The 23,565-nt window shown below is 45.7% G+C and overlaps 2 protein-coding genes across 3 annotated transcripts in view; both read left to right on the forward strand.

Moving 5' to 3' along the window:
• SYT17 (synaptotagmin 17) overlaps positions 1-7,245 on the forward strand; it is a 135,166-nt gene extending 127,921 nt beyond the window's left edge. For both annotated transcript variants that reach the window (XM_060260878.1, XM_060260879.1), the window contains exon 8: positions 6,252-7,245. In XM_060260878.1, coding sequence (XP_060116861.1) covers positions 6,252-6,448 — 197 coding nt within the window. In that variant the 3' untranslated portion in view covers positions 6,449-7,245. The remainder of the gene's footprint in view (positions 1-6,251) is intronic.
• Positions 7,246-17,442: 10,197 nt separating this feature from the next.
• Positions 17,443-23,565, forward strand: part of CLEC19A (C-type lectin domain containing 19A) — a 37,089-nt gene continuing 30,966 nt past the window's right edge. Inside the window, exon 1 of the mRNA XM_060260880.1 lies at positions 17,443-17,571. Within this exon, the coding sequence (XP_060116863.1) occupies positions 17,484-17,571 (88 nt within the window). The 5' untranslated portion in view covers positions 17,443-17,483. The remainder of the gene's footprint in view (positions 17,572-23,565) is intronic.

Genomic DNA, 23,565 nt, shown 5'->3' on the forward strand with positions numbered 1-23,565 from the left:
GTATTTATCACATCCGTCTACTAAACGTTTCTTCAGAGGCCTTATTCGCCTTTTTCCACCATCACACAGACCATTGGCAGCGTGGAACCTACCCCTTGTCTTGTCTAGGCTGACAACAAAGCCGTTTGAACCCATGGCTACGTGCTCACACCAGCTCCTAGCGTGGAAGACAGCTTTCCTGGTAGCCATTACTTCACACAGAGTAGGGGAACTCAGAGCGCTGTGTCGTGACTCCCCCTATCTCACTTTCACCCAGGAGGGGGTGACTCTAGCCCCTGATTTGAACTTTTTACCCAAAATCACTTCAGAATTTCATTTGTCAGCAGACATAGTTCTGCCCACTTTTTCTCCTGTCCCTTCCTCGGATGAGAAAAGAAGGCTACATACCTTGGATGTCCAACAGGCCTTGTCGTTATACCTGCACAGAATGTGGGAATCTCGCCATTCTTCCTCCCTCTTTGTCTTGTATGCAACCCGGACCAAAGGAAGCCGCATATCCGCACAGCAGTTATCTAGATGGATTGTGGAAACTATCAAACTCTGCTACCTGCTAGCAAAGAAGCCTCTTCCACATCTTGTCCGTGCGCACTCCACGAGGGCACTGGCTGCATCCACAGCGTTTCTCAGGGGGGTCCCACTGGTGGACATCTGCAGAGCTGCCACCTGGGCCACGTCGCACACATTCGTGAAGCATTACGCCCTAGACGTCCGTTGCTCTCAAGGAGCTCTGATGAGCTGGGAAGTCTTGGAGGCAGTTTGTTTGTGAGAACCTCCAGCACCCTCCATCCAGGTAGGACTTTAAAAAAAACCCTTAGAACATGTTTTAAACATTAGCACTTGTTGGTCTTAAAGGTGCTTTCTTTGTATTTCTCCCATGGAATCCAGGGAACTGGGCAAAGGAAGCTCTGGCTCTTCCTTCTCTCCCCACTTCCTCCCCAAGGGAGGAGCCTCAGCCAATGGAGAAAATAGAGGGTTTGCTCTGTAGCTCCTGTGCGATTGAACAAGCCTTGCAAAACAAACTGTTATGAAGGAAGCAAGAGAGAGGGAGAAGGAAGCAGATGACAGACAGTTTCTCGGTGGTCTGATAGGAGCCCTCTGGGGGCCTGATTCGCCCCCCAGGCTGCATGTTCGACACCCCTGTTCTAAGCCCAGGAAAAATGTAAAATACTGTATTGGTCAGTTGGCACCTTTGTGTGAAACTTCTTTGATTTCATATGCAAAGTGAATTGCCTGTCTTCCTGTCTCAAAGTTCTTTGGGAACAAGAAGCAAGCTAACAAAGGTTGTAAAGTAGGCATGCAGCAGATAAGACGTAGATAGCCATGCTAGAAAGCTAAGTTTTATTTCTTTTATCCCGTATCTTTTCCTGATGTTTTATAGTAAGCTTTTTTTGTTTTGATAAGCTTAAGTCTCAAGTTTCCATTTATTGCAACCTTCTCACCTCTGAAATTTAAAACGCCTTCCCCAACAATTGGGCCAATGATTCTGTGATGGATGCCATTTTCCTTTCAATCAGGCTTTGTTTTGGGCAGAAGCGGAGCTCCAGAATCTCTAAATTTTATTGTGCTCTTTCTTTCTTCCTTCCCCTCCCAAATAATTGCTTATGGGCTTCATTGTTCAAAACCCCCATGAGAATTCTGAACTTTAAGATTTGAACTTTCTAATGATTTTCCCCACACACACACACACACACAAGGGAAAATAGCCAAAACATCTAAAGCAGATGGATGGAAATCTTCCTCATGCCACTATGGCCACATAGGAGAAAGTAATTTTTAAAAGTATGATGGGAGGAAGGTTTTATGATGACAGTTATAATTCAAGAAGCATTTTAAGGCAGATGCTGAGCAGATATTATTGAGTACACTGTGTTGGTCTGAAGCAGTTGAACAAAGCAGGAGTCAAGTTTCACCTTTTAAGACCAACAAAGTTTTATTGAGAACATAAGCTTTCATTCTCAATAAAACTTGGTTGGTCTTAAAGGTGAAACTTGACTCCTGCTTTGTTCAACCTTCCAGAGATTTCAGGGGTGTGAGGCATACGCAAGTGAGTTGTGCTAATGAGCTCCGGCTCCTCTTTTTTGACAAAATGACCCTTGCTTTTGATTCCATGTAAGTCTGAAGCCTCATCTCTGCTCTTTTCTTTCTTGAACACCAAAGGGCTCTTTCACTTGTGCATGCTGCTGCCTCTTGATTGCTCAGTGACTCTTAGGTGGTTTCCCATTGCTTGCTTGCCTCTGCATAGCATAGCAACTCTCAATTTCTTTGGCCGTCTCCCATCCAAGAATTAACTAAGGCTGACCCTGCTTAGCTTCTGAAATTTGAGAAGACCAGACTAGCCTGGGCCCATCCAGGTTAGGACCTACCAAGCTCTTTTTGCAACGTCCAGTTAGTGCTGGACGTTGCCAACTTAGGCAATGAGTGTACGTGTTTGAATTCAGTGTAATTCTTCAAACTGTTGTAGTGTTGTCCTGGAACTTTTCAGGCCCATAAATTAGAGGCCTGGGTTGAGATTCTCCTCCAACACAAACCCTCTGGGCTACTTCAGCACAAAAGCATGTGTTCCCAGAATGCAAAAAACCAAGAGCATTCCCGTGTTGGTAGTCTTCAGATGCTCCGCAGCAAGTTTCATGTCATGTGACTATAAAAGGAGGGACGAATGTCATTTCCTTTGAATTTTTGGGGCTGTTAGAAGAGGTTGCCAATTCAGTGACCCTGTCTCCTCATGCTCATGCTGAGGCTCTCTCTCTTTCTCTCTGTATAAAGCAGGGGTGGCCAAACTTACTTAATATAAGATCCACATAGAATAGACATAAGATACTTGAAAGCCACAAGACATAAACATCAGATGTAGGTAGGTAGGAAGGAAGGAAGAAAGGAAGGAAAATAGTTGGAGAGGGAGAAGGGAGAAAAGGTGGGAAGAAAGCAATTTTAAATACATTCTCCAAAGCGCTGGCTGGCTTGGCATGGAGAAATGATTTAAAGAGAGAGAAATTCCTTCTCCAAGCTAGCTGACAGTGCAGGTGAGCTTTGAAAGCCACACAGTATGTGTGAAAGAGCCACATGTGGTTCCTGAGCCACAGTTTTGCCACCCCTGATATAAAAGCACCATTGCCTTCCCTCCTTGGAGCTCACAATAGCGTAGCTTAGGGGGCAGGGCTTTTTTTGTAGCAGGAACTCCTTTGCTTTGCATATTAGGCCCCACACCCCTGACGTAGCCAATCCTCCTGGAGCTTACAGTAGGCCCTGCAAGAAGAGCTCTGGAAGCTTTTGGAGGATTGGCTACGTCAGAGGGCATGACCTAATATGCAGAGGAGTTCCTGCTACCAAAAAGAAGCCCTGCTGCAACCCAAACATTAGCTGTTGTGAGCTCTTAGTGAGCCGAGCATTAGCCCTTGTGAGGGAGGACTTGAACAATCTGCCCAGTTCAAAGCAGTCCTCAAGGCTTCGCGAGGCAATTTAGACGCAACCTGCAGCTTAGAACTGATTTTAAAATGGCAGACGTGCCAGGCTTATGAAGAAGCAGTCTTTGATCACTAGGTGGTTGTTGTTTCCGACTTTGCTGAAGGAATGTGTCCAGCTTCCTTTGGGATCTCTCCTGCACAAATGCTTTCCTCTTTCAGATCTCATCCTCTAGCTCCCTGGGGAGTCCTTGTAGTGCAGAGTGGACTAGCGTTTCCAGCTGTGTGGGGGCTGGGGTGGGTTAATGATAATGGGTGGTTATTTTTTAGGAGGTTCTAACAAGTGCAATCCAGTGATAATGACTGCAAATAAGGGCTTTGTAGTTGGGGCTTTGGTTTTTTTTAAATTATCATTACTTTGTGCTCAGCCTGGTATATGCCTGCCATGCGGTTTCAGGTTTTGTTTTCTTTTTTTGCTTTTGGGTAGATTAAGAGCCATGATAATTATCACTAGAATGACTCATTTTCTAGCAAGCAATTGGAAAACGAAGGCTTAAAGAAAACTGCTTTTGCTGTTTTTAATCTACCCAGTGCCAGATCTCTTTCTTTGTGCTTGCCTATTGCAAGTAGACAGGTCACACCCTTTCACATTGTCATAGACGCTATATGAGAGAGAGAAAAGGATAACCTCTTTGACATATATTGTGTGGCTCTTGAAGCCCCCGCTGCCCTATTGGCCTGCTTGGAGAAGGTATTTCTCTCTTTAAATCACTTCTCCAAGTCAAGCCAGTTGGTGGCTTGGAGAATGCATTTAAAGTTAAAGTTGCCTTCTTTCCACCTCTCCCTTCCCCATTTATTCGCCTGCCTGCCTTCCTGTCTTGCAGCTCTCAAACATCTGAAGTTCATATCTTGTGGCTCTCAAACATCTGACATTTATTCTATGTGGCTCTTACATTAAGCAAGTTTGGCCACCCCTGGTCTAAACCTTAATTGCCGCTTGCATGCTCCTTCCCTGAGCTTCCCCGTGAATCATAGAGTTGGAAGGGACCTCCAGAGTCATCTAGTGAGGTTCAAAAGGTGTGTCAGAGAAATGAACAGCAATATTGAACTGTCCGATACCTTCCAGGAGCTCAGGGTGGCTTACATAGAGATCCTCCCACCAGTTTTATTTAGCTATTTATACTCTGCTTTGCTCACCAGTGGGCACCCAAAGCAGCTCACATTCTTGTTCTCCCTTCTTTTGTCTAACTCCTGCAAAAACAGCTGTCTGAGGAAGACTAGACTGAGGAAGAGAGGGCCTGATCCGAGGTCTCCTAGCCAGCCCACGGCAGAAGGAGCACCTGGGGTTCCCACCCCAACAGTCCTACATTTTAGGCTGAGAGTCAGTAGCTGGCACAAGACCACCCAGCAAGGTTCATATTTCAGTGGGTGTTATGAGCCAAGTCTCTCTCATCCAGCATCCTAACCACAACACCATGTTGTGTCTTCTCTCCATGAGTCACTCGCATCTCCCTGTAATCCAGGAGAGGAGAAAGAGGAGGTGGTTTGTTTGTTTCAGTATGTTGCCTTCCCTCCTTGGAGCTCACAATAGCATAGGTTAGGGCCAGTGTTCTCTCTAAGCCATAGAGTCTTGTGAGCAAAAATTTTACTAAGTGAGCCACGGGCATTAAAGTTGTGAGCTACTGCATAAATTAGTTTGCTCTGGGGCTGTTTTTCCTGGCTAGGTGCACACACACTTCTTTATGCAACACAAAAGCTCATATCCAGATTTAGATCCAGGTGGGCAGCCGTGTTGGTCTGAAGCCGCAGAACAAATTTTGAGTCCAGTGGCACATTTAAGACCAACAAAAGTTTATTCAGGGTATGAGCTTTCATGTGCTTGCACACTTCCTCAGACACATAGAAATGGAAGTTAAACGCCATTGTTCTTAACGGTGCCACTGGACTATCTTTATAAGTGTTTACAAGGTTGTTTTTTGGTAGAAACAGGAACTCATTTGCTTATTAGGCCACACTCCCTGACATCAGCATTGTTTCACACAGAGCTTTTTGGTAGAAAAAATCCAGCAGGAATTAGTTTGCATATTAGGCCACACACACCCCTTGGCTCCATGCTAGCCAGAACTGCATTCCTGTGAATTCCTGCTGAAAAAAAAGAGCCCTGAGTGTTTAGTATATATCTGATATGTCTAACTGATACATACTGTGCCTGACTTTATTTATTAATTTAAAACAGTTTTAGCCTTTCTTTCTTGGAAGGGGAGGGATGGTGGCTCAGCGGTAGAGCATCTGTTTGGTAAGCAGAAGGTCCCAGGTTCAATCTCCGACATCTCCAATTATAAAATGGTCCAGACGAGTAGGCGTGAGAAACCTCAGCTTGAGACCCTGGAGAGCCGCTGCCCGTCTGAGTAGACAATACTGACTTTGATGGACCGAGGGTCTGATTCAGTTTATTCAGGGTATGAGCTTTCATGTGCTTGCACACTTCCTCAGACACATAGAAATGGAAGTTAAACTCCATTGTTCTTAACGGTGCCACTGGACTATCTTTATAAGTGTTTACAAGGTTGTTTTTTGGTAGAAACAGGAACATATGAAGGCAGCTTCATATGTTCATGTGAATTATACTGTTCATAGTTCTGATAAATTGCTGTGTTGTGTTTTCTAGATTCACCTCCATTAAAATTTATTTTTCTCTGGATGAGTTCAACTTTTATGGATCTGTGATGTTTTGAGGTCAAAAGTATCTTCCTAATTCCTCCCCCCCGCCCCCAAACTAATTGATCCAACTTTGCTTTCTGCTGTCCTTTGTGTTAATCCCCCTCCCCCTCCTGTGTCTGTTTATTTCTTCAGTCTATGGGCACAATGTGAAAAGCAGCAATGACTTTATTGGGAGAATCGTGATTGGTCAGTACTCAACTGGCTCCCCAGAATCCAAACACTGGCGACGAATGCTCAATTCTCACCGGACAGCCGTGGAGCAGTGGCACAGTCTCCGGTCGAGAGCCGAGTGCGATCGCGTCTCGCCAGCATCTCTGGAAGTGACGTGAGACCGATGACGGCAATGCAACTGCAAGCCAGTATACAACAGAAGTCATCCACGCACGCACGGTCACACACATACGTACACGTAATCTCCATGGAATCAAAAAGAACCATTCCAGCTGGACAGCGCACCAAAAGGGTCCATGCCTCCGAACTTTCCATTCATGCAAAATCATGCATTCTGTTAATTTATTTTCTCAGGATCATGATGTTGCCGCGCAGGGTAAGGGGCCACTTTGCACCGGTCGCTGCGTCCACGTCAGAGTTCTTAACGTTGCCACGTAGGGCAATGGAAACAATTTGAAATTGTTGTCATCGATAGATTTTTTTGAGATTATTTCGCCTGCTACGTGGTTGTGTAGTGCAGATCACGGACTCGTTCACAGCCACAACTTTGAGCTCCATACAAGCTTCTCGGGTCCTTTTACGGCCCCCTGCTGTGCGTGTCCAGAAGTCATTGTATTGGGAGATGTAAGTTCTTGTGTGTTCTTTGGTGGATGTGTGGTAACTAGGCTAGAACTTTAGGATGTTATTTTAGCAGTAGAACGTCTGGTGAAATCCTGTCTTAATCAAGTTTCTGACCTCGTAGTAGCTTAACCAAATCCAGTAGTGTGTGCGCTTGTGTCAGTAGTAGTACATACAGAAGGAATGTAACGGAGACAATAGTCTCTTTCCTGTGAAGTCTCATGTTTTATAAAAGAGACTGGGTGTTGCCTCAGTGAAAGACCTCTGGTATCCTGCTATTAAAGTTGCTGCCCACAGATCACATCCTAGAGTTGACCAAATAAAATCAATGGAAGGAGATGGTGGGTTGCACCTGTATCAGGGCGCCAAATGTAAGAGTGCCCAGTGGTCCAGTACACTGCTATGTTCATTTCAGTGGAGGAACCAGATCTGCCAGTGCAAAGGGAAACTTGTGAAGAGTTTCTCCTACCCTTGAAGGGGAAGATGAAGAAGAGGAGATTGGATTTATGCCCCGCCCTTTACTACCTGAAGGAGTCTCAGAGCGACTTACTCTCTTTTCCCATCCCCTCCCCACAACAGACATCCTGTGAGGTAGGTGGGGCTGAGAGAGCTCTCCCAAGAACTGCTCTTGAGCAGAACAGCTCCGAGAGAACTTGTGGCTAACCCAGGGTCACATCAGCAGGTGCATGTGGAGGAGAGGGGAATCAAACCCGGTTCTCCCAGATAAGAGTCTGCGCACTTAGCCACTACACCAAACTGGCTCTCTGAAGTGAGCAAAGCAGCCTTAGCAGGTGAAGGAACTCCCTGTAATCATCATCATCATCATTTTATTTATATCCCGCCCTCCGCGCCGAGGCAGGCTCAGGGCAGCTAACAACATCAGTCAATACATTGGGATGCCTGTCTCCACTGCCAGGGACATTTATCCTTTAAAAGTTTCAGGCTGTGAGCAGATACCAGCAACCTCAGCTTGCCTGCTACCAGGCAATGAAGATTTCTCTTCATTTTTTTTCTTGCTGGGCTGCCAGAGGGCTGAAGGGTTTTTTTAAGCTCTCAAAAAGCATTCTAGTGACAAATAGATAAAAGCCCCTTTCACATTATCATTCTAAGTGGGATGTTATCCCTTGTTGGCCCGGTTCTGAGTAGAGAGATACAGGGATGGAGGTTTCACATAGCAAATTTCATTTGACTAATGAGTCGTCTCTGAAGGGATCTGGCCATTTCAAACTGTGCCAGCCTGAATTCCCCACACAATCTTGAACTTTTTAAAAAATGTTCTAAGTTGAGCACTGTAGTGCTAGAACAGTACGGCATGTCAGTGCTACTGCAGCACCATTGAGATAGCAGCAATGAGATAGTGGCTTTTGTTACATGGATGCAGGAGGAGAGAAGTAGCTCATTGGGCAGTGGGTGCTCAAGGCATCAGTGACTAGCGTTACAGAAGCTGCAGAGCCACTGTTCATCACCCCTTCTGCCCATCATAGAGTTGTGCCACATGTCCTTATTGTGAGGTTCAACCCGCTAGCGCTGATGGACTATGTGTGCTGAGAAGATGATGATATTAGATTTATATCCTGCCCTTTTCTCTGAATTTCAGAGTCTCAGACCGGCTTACAATTTCCTTTGCCTTCCTCCTCAACAACAGATACCCTGTGAGGTACGTGGGGCTGAGAGAACTCTCTCAGAAGCTGCCCTTTCAAGGACAACCTCTTCGAGAGCTATGGCTGACCCAAGGCCATTCCAGCAGCTGCAAGTGGAGGAGTGGGGAATCCAAACCAGATCTCCCAGATAAGAGATAAGAGACTGGCTTGGACCCTTAAAGATGCCCTCCTGCAATACTTGAAGGAAACACTGCTTGCCAAATGCACCCTGCAACTCTGCATAGACCAATGAAGTATTTGCAGAAGCACATGATAAAACGTAAGCACCTCCAGGATAAGTCAAACCAAACAGAGATACTGACCATGACTAAAAGATCACTAGCCTCAGGGGGGTTTTGTAGCAGGAACCCCTTTGCATATTAGGCCACCCACCCCTGATGTAGCCAACCCTCCTGAAGCTTATAGAAGGCCTTGTACTATGAGCCCTATAAGCTGTTGGAGGATTGGCTGCATTAGGAGGTGTGGTCTAATATGCAAAGGAGTCCTTGCTACAAAAGAAGTCCTGACTAGCCTCACAGATATCCAAACGGAACACACGCCAATCTTCAACCCAAAAAGAAGTTTGCCTCCCTGAGATATGTGTCTCCCTGAGATACATTTCTTTTGATAGCAAGTTAACTAGCCAATTAACTAGCACTTAATTATCCAGTTGCATCTGGGCATTCATGGATGTGTGACTATCAGAACTAATCTTTGGCTAGCAATTTCTGTAACACTAAATCCTGATGCCCTGTGCACCCGCTGCCCATTGAACTACTCTCCTCCTCTATCCATGTAACAGCAGCTACAAACTCCACGTATCTCAGTGGTGCCATGATATCTCAGTAGTGCCGCTGTAGCACTGAAGTGCTATATTGGTCTATCTCTATAGCACTCAACTTAGAGCATTCCCCCCCCCCCCCCAGAAAGTTCAAGGGTGGAAGCACAACGCTATCGAAAGCGCTGCAGACATTTTAAACCACACAGTGCAGGGACTGAGGAGTGCAAAGAAGAGGTGAAAACAGAAGAAAGCAGAACAACAAGAACAGCTCAAACACGTTTGGCTTACCGGACGCAAGCAGCTTTGTATGAAAAGATAAGTGAAATCCGTTAGCATCCAGCTACTAAAACATTTGTGTATGAAACAGCACCAAGAAATCCATAAGCGACCGGCTGCCAAAATGGATTACAAAGGCTGTCTGAAAGGGGCCAGAATAAATGAAGGGTTCTTGACAGCCATGAGGGCAAGGAAATGGTGCTGATTTGGAAGGACCCTGGCAGGACAAGAAAATGTGCACCGTTCCTTCCAGATGGTGTACTTGGGCTGCAGTCTTCCCCAAAAGACCGGAGTAAAGCAAGGCTTTGGGAACGAGAATAGTGATGATGGGTAAAACCTGGACGGAGGGATGTTACAGCACCGCTTTGTGTGGAAACTTTAAAAAAAAGGGGGGGGGGGAAGGCAAAGCACTTTAGTTCTGAAGGTAGGAAGTCCAGCAGCTAGCATGCTCCTGCCTCCTTCCTCTCTTTGTCCAGGACTAAAAATATTCCAGGCTCCCTAGCTCAGAATCCTAGTTTTTAAGAGAGAACAAACAAACTGCATTTTTTTCATTTCATCTTATTGGGAAACCACAACAAACTGCGGCCAGACGTCTCCCGTTTTCTGTCCTCACACAAGGAGAGAACAAAGGAGAGGAGGTGAAGGGAGCAGGTGAGCCTGCTGTTTTCCTCCTTATTCTACTCTGCCCTCTAAATGCCAGCCAGGTAGCAGGAGAAGAGTGGGGCATGAGGCTTTCAAAACCCTATTGTGAAGGAGAGTCTGTTTTTAGAGCCTTTTTATTCTCCTCAGCATCTCAAGTAGAAAAAATCCTTTCCCATCACTTATTTCTTGAGGCCTTTGTACGGGAGATGTTGGGAATTGCATCCCGGAGCAGAAAAGTGGTCACAAGTTGACTTTATCTTTTGATGTTAACATCTTGAGCTGTCTTCAGGAACACTTCACAAAGGATTGGCTTTTGGCTCGCTGTATCCTGGGAAACAGTTGAACCTAAGGATGGGCACAAACTGACAAAGGAACCACAGTTTGAGCACGGAGCTGGTTTGTGGTTGGTTTTGAACCGGTTTGGTCCTTAGTTGTTCATTTAGTTCATTTTTGCCAGTTGTTTTTCCAGACAGCTTGGGACTGATTCAATCAATTCCTAGGCAACATAGAGGGTGGGCTTTCAGGAGCCCTTAAACACCCACAGTAGTTGTCCATAGCTTTTCTGGCAGCTCTGGGAGCTAATCACGGAGCTCATTCTGCTCTTTGGGAGCAGACACCCTGACTCAGCTGCTTTCACTTTGCAGCATGAAAAGAGTTAGTTGTGAGAGCTGAAACAGCTTTCCTGGGGGTACCTGTTTTGGGGGCTACAGCTTGGACATTCCAAAATCAGTCTTCACCAAATTTGGCGGGCGGGTGGAGGAAAGCCTGCTGAAGACTCCTGGTGAGTTTGGCCTCTCTAACTCATAAGGGGACTGTTCTATACCTACTGAACCAAACAAACCACAAACCAGGCAATCAAACAAACCACAATTTTCCCCGTTCATGCCCATCTCTAGTTGAACTCCCAAGTTCATTTGAGGTGTACAGGAGGTGTGAGGTAATCAGAGCTTTTGCTTAAGGCATGGGCAGTACCAATTTCATGCACCGAATCCTCTCTAAAAGCCAAAATGTGTTGACTTCACCTTGTGTGAAGGGAAGGTTCATGTAAGTTAAAGATTTTTGGTTCTCCTTGCGACTGACCTTTTGTGTCTTGGATGTATTTAAGAAACAAGAGCCGTTTCCCAAAGCGGTGAGTGATCCTCGCAAAATCATCCAATCCTGTCAGTTCCGCTGAATGCTTCTGTACATTTTTATTTTTGCCCACAACAATATTGTCTGAGAATGTATATTTATGGAAAATAAAGATCTGTTTATTTGTGTCAAATAAGGTCAAGGTGATTTTTTTTTCTTTAGCCCTTTGAGCTTTTGTAAAGAATGATTTATCTTTTGTTTCCTGGTGGCCTCATAACAGCCCCCTGAAGTAAGTTAGATGGAGGGGCCAGCCTGGGGGTTGACATATCAAGATCTGAACTGAGGTTTGCCTGGTCCAGGAGTGAAAATAACTTGCAATTCTGACCAGTACTGACATGTATTGGTACTGGTGAAACTCTAGCAGGAGCTCCTTTGCATATTAGGCCACACACCCTGATGTAGCCAATTCTCCAAGAGCTTACAAAAAAGAGCCTTGTAAGCTCTTGCAGGATTGGCTACATCGGGTGTGTGGCCTAATATCCAAAGGAGCTCCTGCTAGAATTCCATCCCTGCATGTATCCATCCAAGTGTACATTGCTGTTTTCCATCTCCATTCCTGCAGCCCTTTTTAATCCCCAGAAAAACAATCCATGGGCTGTTTGTTGCAATGACAACTCTGACATGAGTGCTTGAGGAGAGAATGCGTTCTGCTTGTCAGGCAAGCAGGCTTTATTTTATATATGTTCACCAGTTAGTCAAAAACATTCTTATCTCACAATACCATGCCATATAGCATCACAGGAAGATCTTGATGTAGGAGATAACATCTTGCTTTAGTCAGCAAGAGTTCACAATAATTTGGCTGTTGTTTCCCAAAGTAACATTGTCAGAGGAAGAGGAAACAGACGTTAAAGGTTGTTTTTCCCCAGAGATTTGCAAGCTTGGCAAATCTCTTGATAGGTGGCCATTAGGTCAGGACCTGATCTGCCCAGGTTTTTGGGGTACAGGTCTCATTACATATCTACACTCTTGGTATCCATGCAGACAAATCACCATGAAGGTTGTGGGCTGGAATGAGGAGGTGATGGAATTGAGCTTTTTCCTCAGTGGGGGTTGTGCTTGCAGAAAAAGGTGGCAGGGATAGCTTCACTCCCTCATCCTTCAATTTGGTGTAGTGGATAACAGCCAGTTTGGTGTAGTGAATAAGTGTGCAGACTCTTATCTGGGAGAACCGGGTTTGATTCCCCACTCCTCCACTTGCACCTGCTGAGATTGCCTTGGGTCAGCCATAGCTTTCATGGAAGCTGTCCTTGAAAGGGCAGCTGCTGCACTCTCAGCCCCACCTCCTCACAGGGTGTTTGTTGTGGGAGGGGAAGGTAGAGGAAATTGTGACCACTCTGAGACTGAGATTCAGAGTATAGGGCGGGATATAAATCCAAAATCATCATCATCTTCACTCCATCCCCTTTCCCCTACATGGCTATTCCTCTTCACAGGCCTTGGGAATGATCTTTCCAGGAGTCTGAAGGGATTGCATGAACAGAGAGGAACATGCAAAGACTCCACATTGTATGCAGTCGTATGAATAAAGTGCTGTCAACCAACTCATGAGCAGAGGTGGCTCACCATTTGCCTCTCTCTCCACCTAACATCCCCTGTCCTCTTTGGTGGTCTTCTGCTCAGCTTTCCAAGCTCTGATGAGATTGGGTCCACCAGGGCTATTCAGGCTATGTAATGGTTGGGTAATGCTATCTGTCTCTTTTTTGGGGGGGGAGCTCAAAGCAGAAGATGGGACGTGCCATTTTGACCACTTCCTTACCACTACTCAGTTCTTTCTTGTACCAGCTCTCACCCCTGGCCTGGTTTGTATCCACAAATCCATCCAGGGGCACCCCTAGAGTGTCTGGCACCTGAAGCAAGGCTAACTTCTGGGGTCCACCTTGCAGTGATAACATCACCAAGTCACATGGGGGGCACCCGATTCAGTGCCCCCAGAAGGCTGGCACCCTAGGCAATCACCTAGTTTGCTTAGTGGCAGGTCTGGCCCTGAATCCATCCAGTACATGACACTGGAGACCCCTAGCCTGCCGCTGCCTTATCTGTAACTTCCAACCAACCCTGCCTGATCCAAACACAGCCTATGACAGGGGTGTCAAACATGCGACCTCAGGGTCGAATCAAGCCCCTGGAAGGCTCCTATCAGGCCCCCAAGCAACTGGCTGTCGTCTGCTTCCTTCTCCCTCTCTTGCTTCCTTCTGCATCACAGCTTGCTTTGCAAGGCTTGCTCAATTGCACAAGAGCTACAGAGCCAAGCCTCTCTTCCTTCTATTGGCTGAGACTCCTCCCGCTTGGTCCCCTGAGGAAGGAAGGAAAAAGCCAGAGCTTCCTTTGCCCAGTGCCCTAGATTGCATGGGAGAGATACAAAGAATCACCTTTAAGACCAATGGGTGCTAATGTTTTAAGCATGTTTTAAGGTGTTCTTTATTTCATTGTGTTTGTCCGTGTCCTTTATAAAGTTTATATCCCTGCTACCTAATCTTAAATAGGTCCACACTTGACCCAGCCTGACATGGTCCAGCCCAACAAGGTCTCATTCATGTCAGATTCGGCCCTCAGAACAAAAGGAGTTCAGCATCCCTGGCCTATGACCTCATCCAAATCCAGGCCCTGATCAGCCGGTTGGATGCTGCAGTGCTCTCTCCACCGCTGGATGTTTATCATTCCCTGCTCAAAACAATTTTCCTTCGGCCAGATGTTTAAGCTCTTCAGGTCACGTGGTGCCCGATGGCTCTGAGAGAGAAGATGACTCCTCGCCTATGATTGCTGCCGGCTGACAAGGGTCTTGACCCCACCTGTAATTCTCAGTCACCCCTGTAAGCCCTTTCTAACAGCCAGTGACCTTCTGCAGTTCAGGCACCAGCCTCTTAACCCCAAAGATGTACAAGGTGAAAGCTGGGAGACAAACGCCTTTCAGAGAATCCCATATTGCATTGCCTATAACCAGTCTAACTGGAGTGGAGAAGGCTTGGAAGGTGACAACAGTTATTGACCCAGCAGGAATGGTACTATTGCATGGTTTCACATGCTCCTTGCTGTACAATCTTAAGCACAGTTATTCAGGGCTTTTTTTTGTAGCAGGAACTCCTTTGCATATTAGGTCACACCCCCTGATGCAGCCAATCTTCCTGGAGCTTCCAGTAGGCCCTGTACGAAGAGCCCTGTAGGCGCTTGGAGGACTGGCTACATCAGGGGTGTGTGGCCTAATATGCAAAGGAGTTCCTGCAACAGCAGAAAAAAGCCCTGCAGTTATTTATTTATTAAGCTCAGTTTATTGGCCGTCCTTCCCTAAAAATAGGTCTCAGGGCGGCTTACAACGTGTGTAGACAATAAATAAGAAACCAAAATTAAAATAGTTCAGCAATTAACAGCAAATCAATATAACATCCAGATGGTGGACAAAATTTGTATAACCCACCAGCCCCTGGGGATATAAGAGGAGGAGAAGGGAGGTGTGGGGACAGGGCCGGTGCTAGGCTTTCTGGCGCCCTAGGCAAATCACCGTCTAGCACCCATTATTAAAATATATAGGAAAATTGAAGAGCGCCAAACTTGAAACTTTTCACATTTTTAATTTACTGATTTTTAATTTTTTTTTTATAAAAAATTGTGAAAATAAATGCTTGCCAGCCATGTTAGGAAGGAGGGTGGCAGGATAGGATGAGGTGGGAGGCCAAATCACACATCAGGGAGAGGAAGGTGGCTTGGCTTTGTTGAGGGCAGCTTGGTGATGGGAAAGGACAAGGGGACAGTGGTCAGGAGCCAGAGTCATGCGTCAGGGAGGCCAGGTGGCACCCTAGGCAACTGCCTACTTTGCCTACTCCCACGCACCGGCCCTGTGTGGGGGATACAAGACTGTCAAACTGTCACTGTCCTCAACCAATTGCCTGGCGGAACATCTCTGCATTGCAAACCCTATGGAAAGGTAACAACTCCCATAGGGGACTTCAGTGGACTTATAAAGGCATAACTTTGTTTAGGATTGCTCAGAAGTGGTTCTTCAGCTATCTGTGGAAACATGCAGCAAAAGGACTTCTCCGCCATAATGGCCCATTGGATGGCACATGCCTGCTCTCCTTCCTCCATTCCAGCTGGAAGCCTGAATTACTAACTGGGGAAAGATGTGAATTCTTTCTCTTCTTTGGCCTAAACTCATGCTGGGCTCTGTCAACCATGGATAAACCTACAGCACCTCCCAGCCAAAACAATCTAATCCCCAGACCTTTGTCCAACACACATCTGTGGCTGGTTCTCACTGAGGTGGAAAACCTGTGTCTGGGTTGGGTTGCTTCCAACGGCAGATGAGGCCTTAAGACGGTTGCCTGACTCATCCGTTTGAAATATGTTCTTCCAGGGACCTAGAAAACAAGCTTGTCAGGGAAAAGGTTGGACCTAACCTTTGTCCTGACATGCTAGCTTTTCTATACGTGGGGATGAATGGATTGATTGCATGCAGGAATGTTTGATTTAGGATTTTGTTCAGGGTGCCGGACTGGTATAGCGGAGCAGGACTAGGACTTGGGGGTGGGGACTCAAGGTCCTGGCCCCACTCTGCTATGGAAATTACTGGGATGATTGGGGGCCTGTTGCTCTCTTTCAGCCCAGCGTACCTCACAGGACTGCTGTGGGTGTGGTGGACCGGTTCTGCGTCTGCTAGCTGGCCCCAGCCCTGCCTGATATGCTGACCTGGAAGAGCTGTTCCTCTTTGCTGCCTCAGGGTATTCGCTGCCACCATTGTCCCTGTCCGGGGCTCTTAGTTAGGCTCCTAACCTCCCTCTGGACTCACCTGCCTCGGGGTTTCCCATGGATCTTTGGGGCTCCCCTACCCACTACTAGCGTTCTAAGCGGTTGGGAGAAACTATGTGGTACAGAGGGATTCCACTTTAAACAAACAGCATTTATTTAAAGTATTTAACTATTTACAGACATTTTTTAAAAAGTGAACAGAAGAAACAAATCATAGTAGGGAAAAAACGCTCCTTCTCTCCCTGTTATAATACTTGTCCTAACTAGATGACATGCAGGGCAGGAACCTTACTTGGACTGTTGCAAGCTTGACCAGACCCTCATCAGACTGTTTCCATACTAACAGACTGACTGCCCACTTTAGCTGTCTCCAAAACTGGACTTAACTGACTGACTGCCAATTTTAACTGTCTGTTTTCCTGCCCAAAATCTCCAATATAAATCCATAAATATATAGAACTTGAGAGACAGTTTCATGTAGTGGTTAAGTGTGCGGACTCTTATCTGGGGAAACCGGGTTTCATTCCCCACTCCTCCATTTGCAACTGCTGGAATGGCCTTGGGTCAGCCATAGCTCTCGCAGAGGTTGTCCTTGAAAGGGAAGCTGCTGTAAGAGCTCTCTCAGCCCCACCTACCTCAAAGGGTGTCTGTCGTGGTGTGGGGAGGTAAGGAGATTGTCACCACTCTGAGACTCTTGAGATTCAGAGTATAGGCTGGGATATAAATCCAATTTTTTATTATTATTATTATTATTATTATTATTATTATTATTATTATTATTCTCCTCCTCCTTCTTGCCATTGGATGTTCCCTCTAAACTGCAGAGTCTTGTGAGCAAAAAGTCTACTCTATGAGCTACTGGTATTAAAGTTGTGAGCTAATGCAAAATTAGTCTGCTCTGCATTGTGCAGGAGGTTGGACTAGATGACCCTAGAGATCCCTTTCAACTTTGATTCTATGATTCTGGGGCCAATTTTTGTGAGCCAAGAGGCTAAAAATCAGCTAAGAGGGAACAAACACTGCACTGGACTCCAACTTTACCTTACTTAGGCAAGATTTTCCAGCTCTTGTTTCATCCTTGTTCTGTTTGGGATTCTCTGGGCTGATGTGAGCATGTGTGTTTGGTGGGGGTGAGAGAGAAGAGAGAAGAAGGCATGTGCAGCCAGGAGCTTGGCTGGCTTTCTGGTGCATGTTCTCATTGAAAAGTTTGTGCTTGGGGGTGGGGAGGGAGTGGCCCGTGGAGCCTCTCCGCAGCTGCTCCAGATTCCTCTGTGGCACTGTGAGGGGACGCAGAGCGGAGAGGAGGCTTCAGGTAGCAGCCAGCTTTCTGCAGCCCTGGCCAGGAGACCTCAGCCTGGAAGGATGCTGCGGTGGAGTTTCTACACAACCCTCTCCGGGGCTTTCATCCTCATTCACGCTTTCCCACACACCAATATCAAAATCAGTCAAGGTGAGTAGAAATTTTGTTTAAAACAAATTCTGATTTTTAAAAAAGCAACAACAGTACAGCCTGGTTGGGATTTTCATGTAGTTGGGAGCCAGATGGAACATGAAATCTCCATCCTTGAGTCTTTCTCCCAGCCCAGTAGAACAAAGTAGGAGTCCAGTGGCACCTTTAAGACCAACAAAGTTTTATTCAGAATGTATGCAGCCTTCTTCAGACAAGGGGAGAGGGTACAGTGGGCTGAAATACATGTAGTTGGTGGGTTAAGAGTGTAAACTGATGCAAACTTAGGATCAAATGGCGAAATAATGTAATAAATTGGAAGACCATTTGGTCTGGATAGCAATAAAAGGTAATAAAAGTTGCCTGTTAATTGCTGTTGCTGCAAGTCTAGGTGAAAGAAAAGGACATGTAATTCCTAGGGATGTTCTTGTCTGCCTAATTTACTCTTTAACATTATTCTATACATTATAAACATCATTCTAGTTTGCCAGTTAGAAAAAAAGAATACATAAAATGAAAATGGGTAAATTATATGTAATGAGGTAAACAGCCAATATTCCTTTCTTGAATATGTCAGCAGAAAAAATTATTCTGATAACACTATTCTAAAAGAGAAATACATTGGAATACTGTGGATGTATAGCTATACTGCACACTTGGATCTATCCCAGCCCAGCGGTTACTTGAACAGCAAGGCTTAGCAGAGACTGAGGTGCCTCTTTTCCCATAATAATTTGTAGGGCTTTTTTTGTAGCAGGAACTCCTTTGCATATTAGGCCACACCCCCTTATGCAGCTAATCCTCTTGGAACTTACAGTAGGCCCTGTACTACGAGCCCTGTAAGCTCTTGGAGGATTGGCTACATCAGGGCTGTGTGGCCTAATATGGAAAGGAGCTCCTGCTACAAAAAAAGCCCTGATAATTTGACACCTTGAGCTCAGCTTCTCACGAAGAGTCTCGCTTATCATTCTCAGCCTTAATCACTTCATTGTAAAAAATGAACGGAAAGACAACCACAAAGGCCACCAGGATACAAACGGTGATCATTTATGAATTGCCACGCTATAGCAATTTCATTTCCAGATGGCATTTGTACTGATAATGCACAGTGGCATAAATGCACTGATCGATTTGTGTAACCAAGTGCCAGAGAAATTCTGTATTGCTGAGATGTCAGACAAATGAGGTCTGGGGACCCATTTTGCATGCTTTTCAACTTTCTACCATCAGTGGGTGCAAGCCAGAGAAAAGTGAAACAAGTCCTATCAAAGTGGAAGGCAAGGCAAACCTTTCTTTGTGCGCAGTCCAGAGAAAATCTATGAACTGCAAATGGAGTTTCTTTTGTTTGCTTGTTATTTATTTAAGGAGAAGGGATTGGTCTTTTGTTTTGCCCACTTTCAAGGTGACTCATTTTGAAAGGTGAGAGGAGGGATAAAAATGGGTGTTATCTAAATGTTCCTGACAACCCTTTCGCCAACAATTAAAACACCCAAGATCCCTCCCCCATTTTGAGTGATGGATTGAAACTCATTTTTAATTTTTAAAAAAACAACTAATATGAAGTTTGGGGCATTTTCTTTGGGTAGCTGGATTCTGTTTAGGACTCTACTGTAAGAGAATCCTAAACAGAGTTATGGCTTCTAAACGTTGAAGTTATGGAGCTTAGAAGGATGCAACTTTGTTTAAAGGTAAAGGTGCAAGCACCAGTCATTTCCGACTCTGGGGTGACGTTGCTTTCACAATGTTTTCACGGCAGACTTTCCCCCCAGCAAGCTGGGTACTCATTTTACCAACCTCAGAAGGATGGAAGGCTGAGTCAACCAGGAGCCGGCTACCTGAACTAGCTTCCACTGGAATTGAACTCAGGTGTGAGCAGAGTTCAGACTGCAATACTGCAGCTTTACCACTCTGCGCCATGGGGCTGTGCAACTTTGTTTAGGATTGCGCTATCAACCAGCATCTGGGATGCCCAGTTTCCAAACAGATGCACATTTTCAAATTTCAATCAGAATAGGACAGCCAAAACAGCCCCCTGTGGAGTAACTCTATTCCAGGGGTGTGGAACTCATTTGTTATGAGGGCCGAATCTGACATAAATGAGACCTTGTTGGGCTGGGTCATGTCAGGCTGGGCCATGTGTGTACCTATATAAGATTAGGTAGCAAAATATAAACTTTATAAAGAAGACAGACAAACACAATTAAAGATTTTTTTAAACCCTTAAAACATTAGCATTCATTGGTCTTAAACGTGCTTTCTTTCTATTGCTTCCATGGGATCCAGGGAACTGGGCAAAGGAAGCTCTGGCTCTTTCCTTCTTTCCCCAGGGAACCAGTGGAGAGAGGAGTCTTAGCCAATAGAAGGAAGAGAGGCTTGGCTCTGTAGCTCTTGTACAATTGAGGAAGCCTTGCAAAGCAAGCTGCTATGCAGAAGGAAGCAGACAACAGCCAGTTGCTCGGGGGCCTGATAGGAGCCTTCCAGGGGCCTGATTCGGCCCCCAGGCCACATGTTTGACACCCCTGCTCTATTCTATGCCCATTGAAACCAAAGGATGTTGACTGGAGTAAGAGTACTGCACCATGAGATTCTCAGAGTGGTTTAAACACCTGATTTTACAGAGAGGAAAGAATAAATAGCTTAAAAGCAGGGTATTTGAGGTCTTTGTTGTAGGGTTTTGTTCTGTTTTAATTTACGGTTATGGCTTATGAGAAACAAAAGCTAAATGGTCACCTTCCCTTCTTTTAAGCCAGTTCTCGCTGCCCCACTGTATTCCTACAACATCCTTGTGAGGTAGGCTACACTGAGAGGGAGTGATTGACATGAGGTTGAGGAATCTGAACCCAGGACTCCTAGATCCTTTTTGCCCCTCCCCTGAGGCTTCAAATAGGCTGCCTGGCCTCAAGTGTCTTTTTCAGGTGCCTTTCTCTGTTTCATTGCTCTGATGTTTGGCAATGCATTTATTGGAAAGTCAAGTAATCCCCTTATGTTTGCAGAACTGCTATCATGTGACTTTTTACTGACACACCCGCCACCCAATCAACTGCTGTACATGGACCCTTCAGTTGCAGCCCAGAAGAACAGATGGTCCTTTTAAATGTGATGGGCAGTTATGCTTGTCGCAACCTTGCTCCTGACTGCACCCCCAAAGTCTCCTGGCTCCACCCCCAAAGTTCCTAGATATTTCTTGAATTGGACCTGGCAACCCTAGCTGAGATGCAGAGTGGGAAAGGGGTAGGGTTGCCAAGTCCAATTCAAGAAATATCTGGGGACTTTGGGGGTGGAGCCAGGAGACTTTGGAGGTGGAGCCAGGAGCAAAGGTGTGACAAGCTTAATGAACTCCAAGGGAGTTCTGACCATCACATTTAAAGAGACCGCACAAGTCTCCATAGGAAATAATAGAGTTCCCAGCAGACATTTCCCTCCCCTCCCCCCTTTTTCTGATAACCCTGAAGCGGGGCTGGCCTCCAAACTGGGGGATGCCCTGTCCCCACCTGGGGATTGGCAACCTTAGAAAGGGGGCTGAAGTAGAGTGGGAGAGGAGGATAAATGAGAGACTCCACCTGAACCCCAGAGCCTCAGCTCCGTGAACTTTTGCACTGACTCTGTTATAGTCCTTTTCTTTTTCCAAAAATCCAACCGGCAAATGAAGTCTGGGCCTGCTGGAGCACCTCCAATTACTGTATCTTGGGAGTTTAAAACTCTTAATGGCCATTCTTCCAGAGAGTGAGCAGAAGCTACCTGGGGAGAGTTAACAAAGCAAGTGTTAATTAGAGGTTGACCCTGACTCTGTCTGTCTTCTCTGGCCCATTTAGCCTTCACATTCCTGTAGGCCTCTCCTGTGCGCTGAAGCCAATCAAATCCGGGTTACCTACTGGGGGAGCTGGTTTAGAATATCAGAAGCACTAAAGGGCTTTCATGGGCTTAGTTCTCTCTTTTGCCGGAAGGTGGGAGCATGGTCCAAATTCCCCCAGAAGAACCATACGGTTCACCCGTTAGGGATTTCTTTTTTTTTCTTTTTTTGAATATATGAAATTTTTATTAAGAAAAGATGGACATACAAAGAAAAGAAAGAATAGAGAACGAACAAATACAATCAACATTAATCATACGAAAAAGATACATAGGGATTTCTTAGCAGAGTGATGCAAAACAAAGCACAAAGCAGTCAGCCACATGCATTTAGCTTTAAAAGCAATCTTTACTGATCTAGTGAGGAAAGGATAACTTGGAATTCTACAAAACAAGAAAATAAAACATCCTATCTGTCTTTTCTAACTACATGTTCACTCTCTGAGATCTAAACGGCAACCGGTGTGGAGGACTAGAGATGAATACAAAGGATTGTAAAACTGAAACTAAGAACATAAGAGAAGACATGTTGGATCAGGCCAATGGCCCATCCAGTCCAACACTCTGTGTCACACAGTGACCAATATGTGTGTGTGTGTATACACACACACACATATATACATACATACATACACACACACACATATATATATATACTGTGGCTAATCACCACTGATGGACCTCTGCTCCATATTTTTATCCAATCCCTTCTTGAAGCTGGCTATGCTTGTAGCCGCCGCCACCTCCTGTGGTAGGGAATTCCACATTAATCACCCTTTGGGTGAAGAAGTACTTCCTTTTATCCATTTTAACCTGACTGCTCAGCAATTTCATTGAATGCCCACGAGTTCTTATATTGTGAGAAAGGGAGAAAAGTACTTCTTTCTCTGCTTTCTCCATCCCAGGCATAATCTTGTAAACCTCTATCATGTCACCCCGCAGTCAATGCTTTCTCTCTAGTCCATCTCCAATGTATTGATTACCAATACCGGTTAATATACATATTGACACCTAGCCTCTGGCGGGAAATATGTGCAGAGCAGCTCCTTGGCTCTACCCAGGACTTTTTTTGTAGCAGGAACTCCTTTGCATGTTAGGCCACACACCCCTGATGTAGCCAATGCTTCAAGAGCTTATGAGGCTCTTAGTACAGGGCCTACTGTAAGCTCCAGGAGGATTGGCTGCAACAGGGGGTGTGGCCTAATATGTAAAGGAGTTCCTGTTACAAAAAAAAAGCCCTGGCTCTACCTCTAACTAGCTAAGCAACAGCATGTATAAACAGACAATTAATTAACTCATGACTCCAGGAAGTTAAGTTGCCAAAAACCCAAGAGCACCTCAAACCAGTCCCTAAAACTCGTTCTCTCAATACCGGACACAAACAGCAGGAATGTGGCACCTACCTGGCTCCTACCAGACTTTCTTTCCTGCACTGTCTGTAATCTGTAGTGTTGAGACCCAAAAGACATGACAGCTGCTGCTAATTCATTCTGGCAGTTCTTGAGATAGCCACGGTTTCCTGACCCTCATAATCTGCTGACTCAAGCACTTTGCAAGACAGGTGACTCGACCAAATGTGTTAAATTGCCCTCCCCAGCATGTCTTTGCCTTCACAGGCTGAATGAAGTAGGGTGACCCTGAAGGGGGGGGGAGAGAGAAGCTGCTGGTAGTAGGGTTGCCAGCCTCCAGGTGGGGCCTGGAGATCACCCACTTTTACAACCGATCTCCAGCTGGCAGAGATCAGCTCCCCTGGAGAAAATGGCTGTTTTGAAGGGTGGACACTAGGGCATTGTCCCATGCTGAGGCCCCTCCCCTCCCCACTCCCAGATCCACCCCCAAAGCCTCCAGGTATTTTCCAACACAGACCTGGCAACCATATCTGGTAGACTTATTTTTTTTGGAGGAAAGGGCCTAGAAGAAGAAGAGAAGACATTGAATTTATACCTAGGGTTGCCAAGTCCAAGTCAAGAAATATCTGGGGACTTTGGGGGTGGAGCCAGGAGACATTGGGGGTGGAGTCACGAGCAAGGCTGGAACATGTACAATTGAACTTCAAAGGGAGTTCTGGCCATCACATTGAAAAGGACTGCACACCTTTTCAATGCCTTCCCTCCATTAGAAATAATGAAGGATAGGGGCACCTTCTTT

This window comes from Heteronotia binoei, chromosome 20, assembly GCF_032191835.1.
Source record: "Heteronotia binoei isolate CCM8104 ecotype False Entrance Well chromosome 20, APGP_CSIRO_Hbin_v1, whole genome shotgun sequence".
Taxonomy (NCBI): Eukaryota; Metazoa; Chordata; class Lepidosauria; order Squamata; family Gekkonidae; genus Heteronotia; species Heteronotia binoei.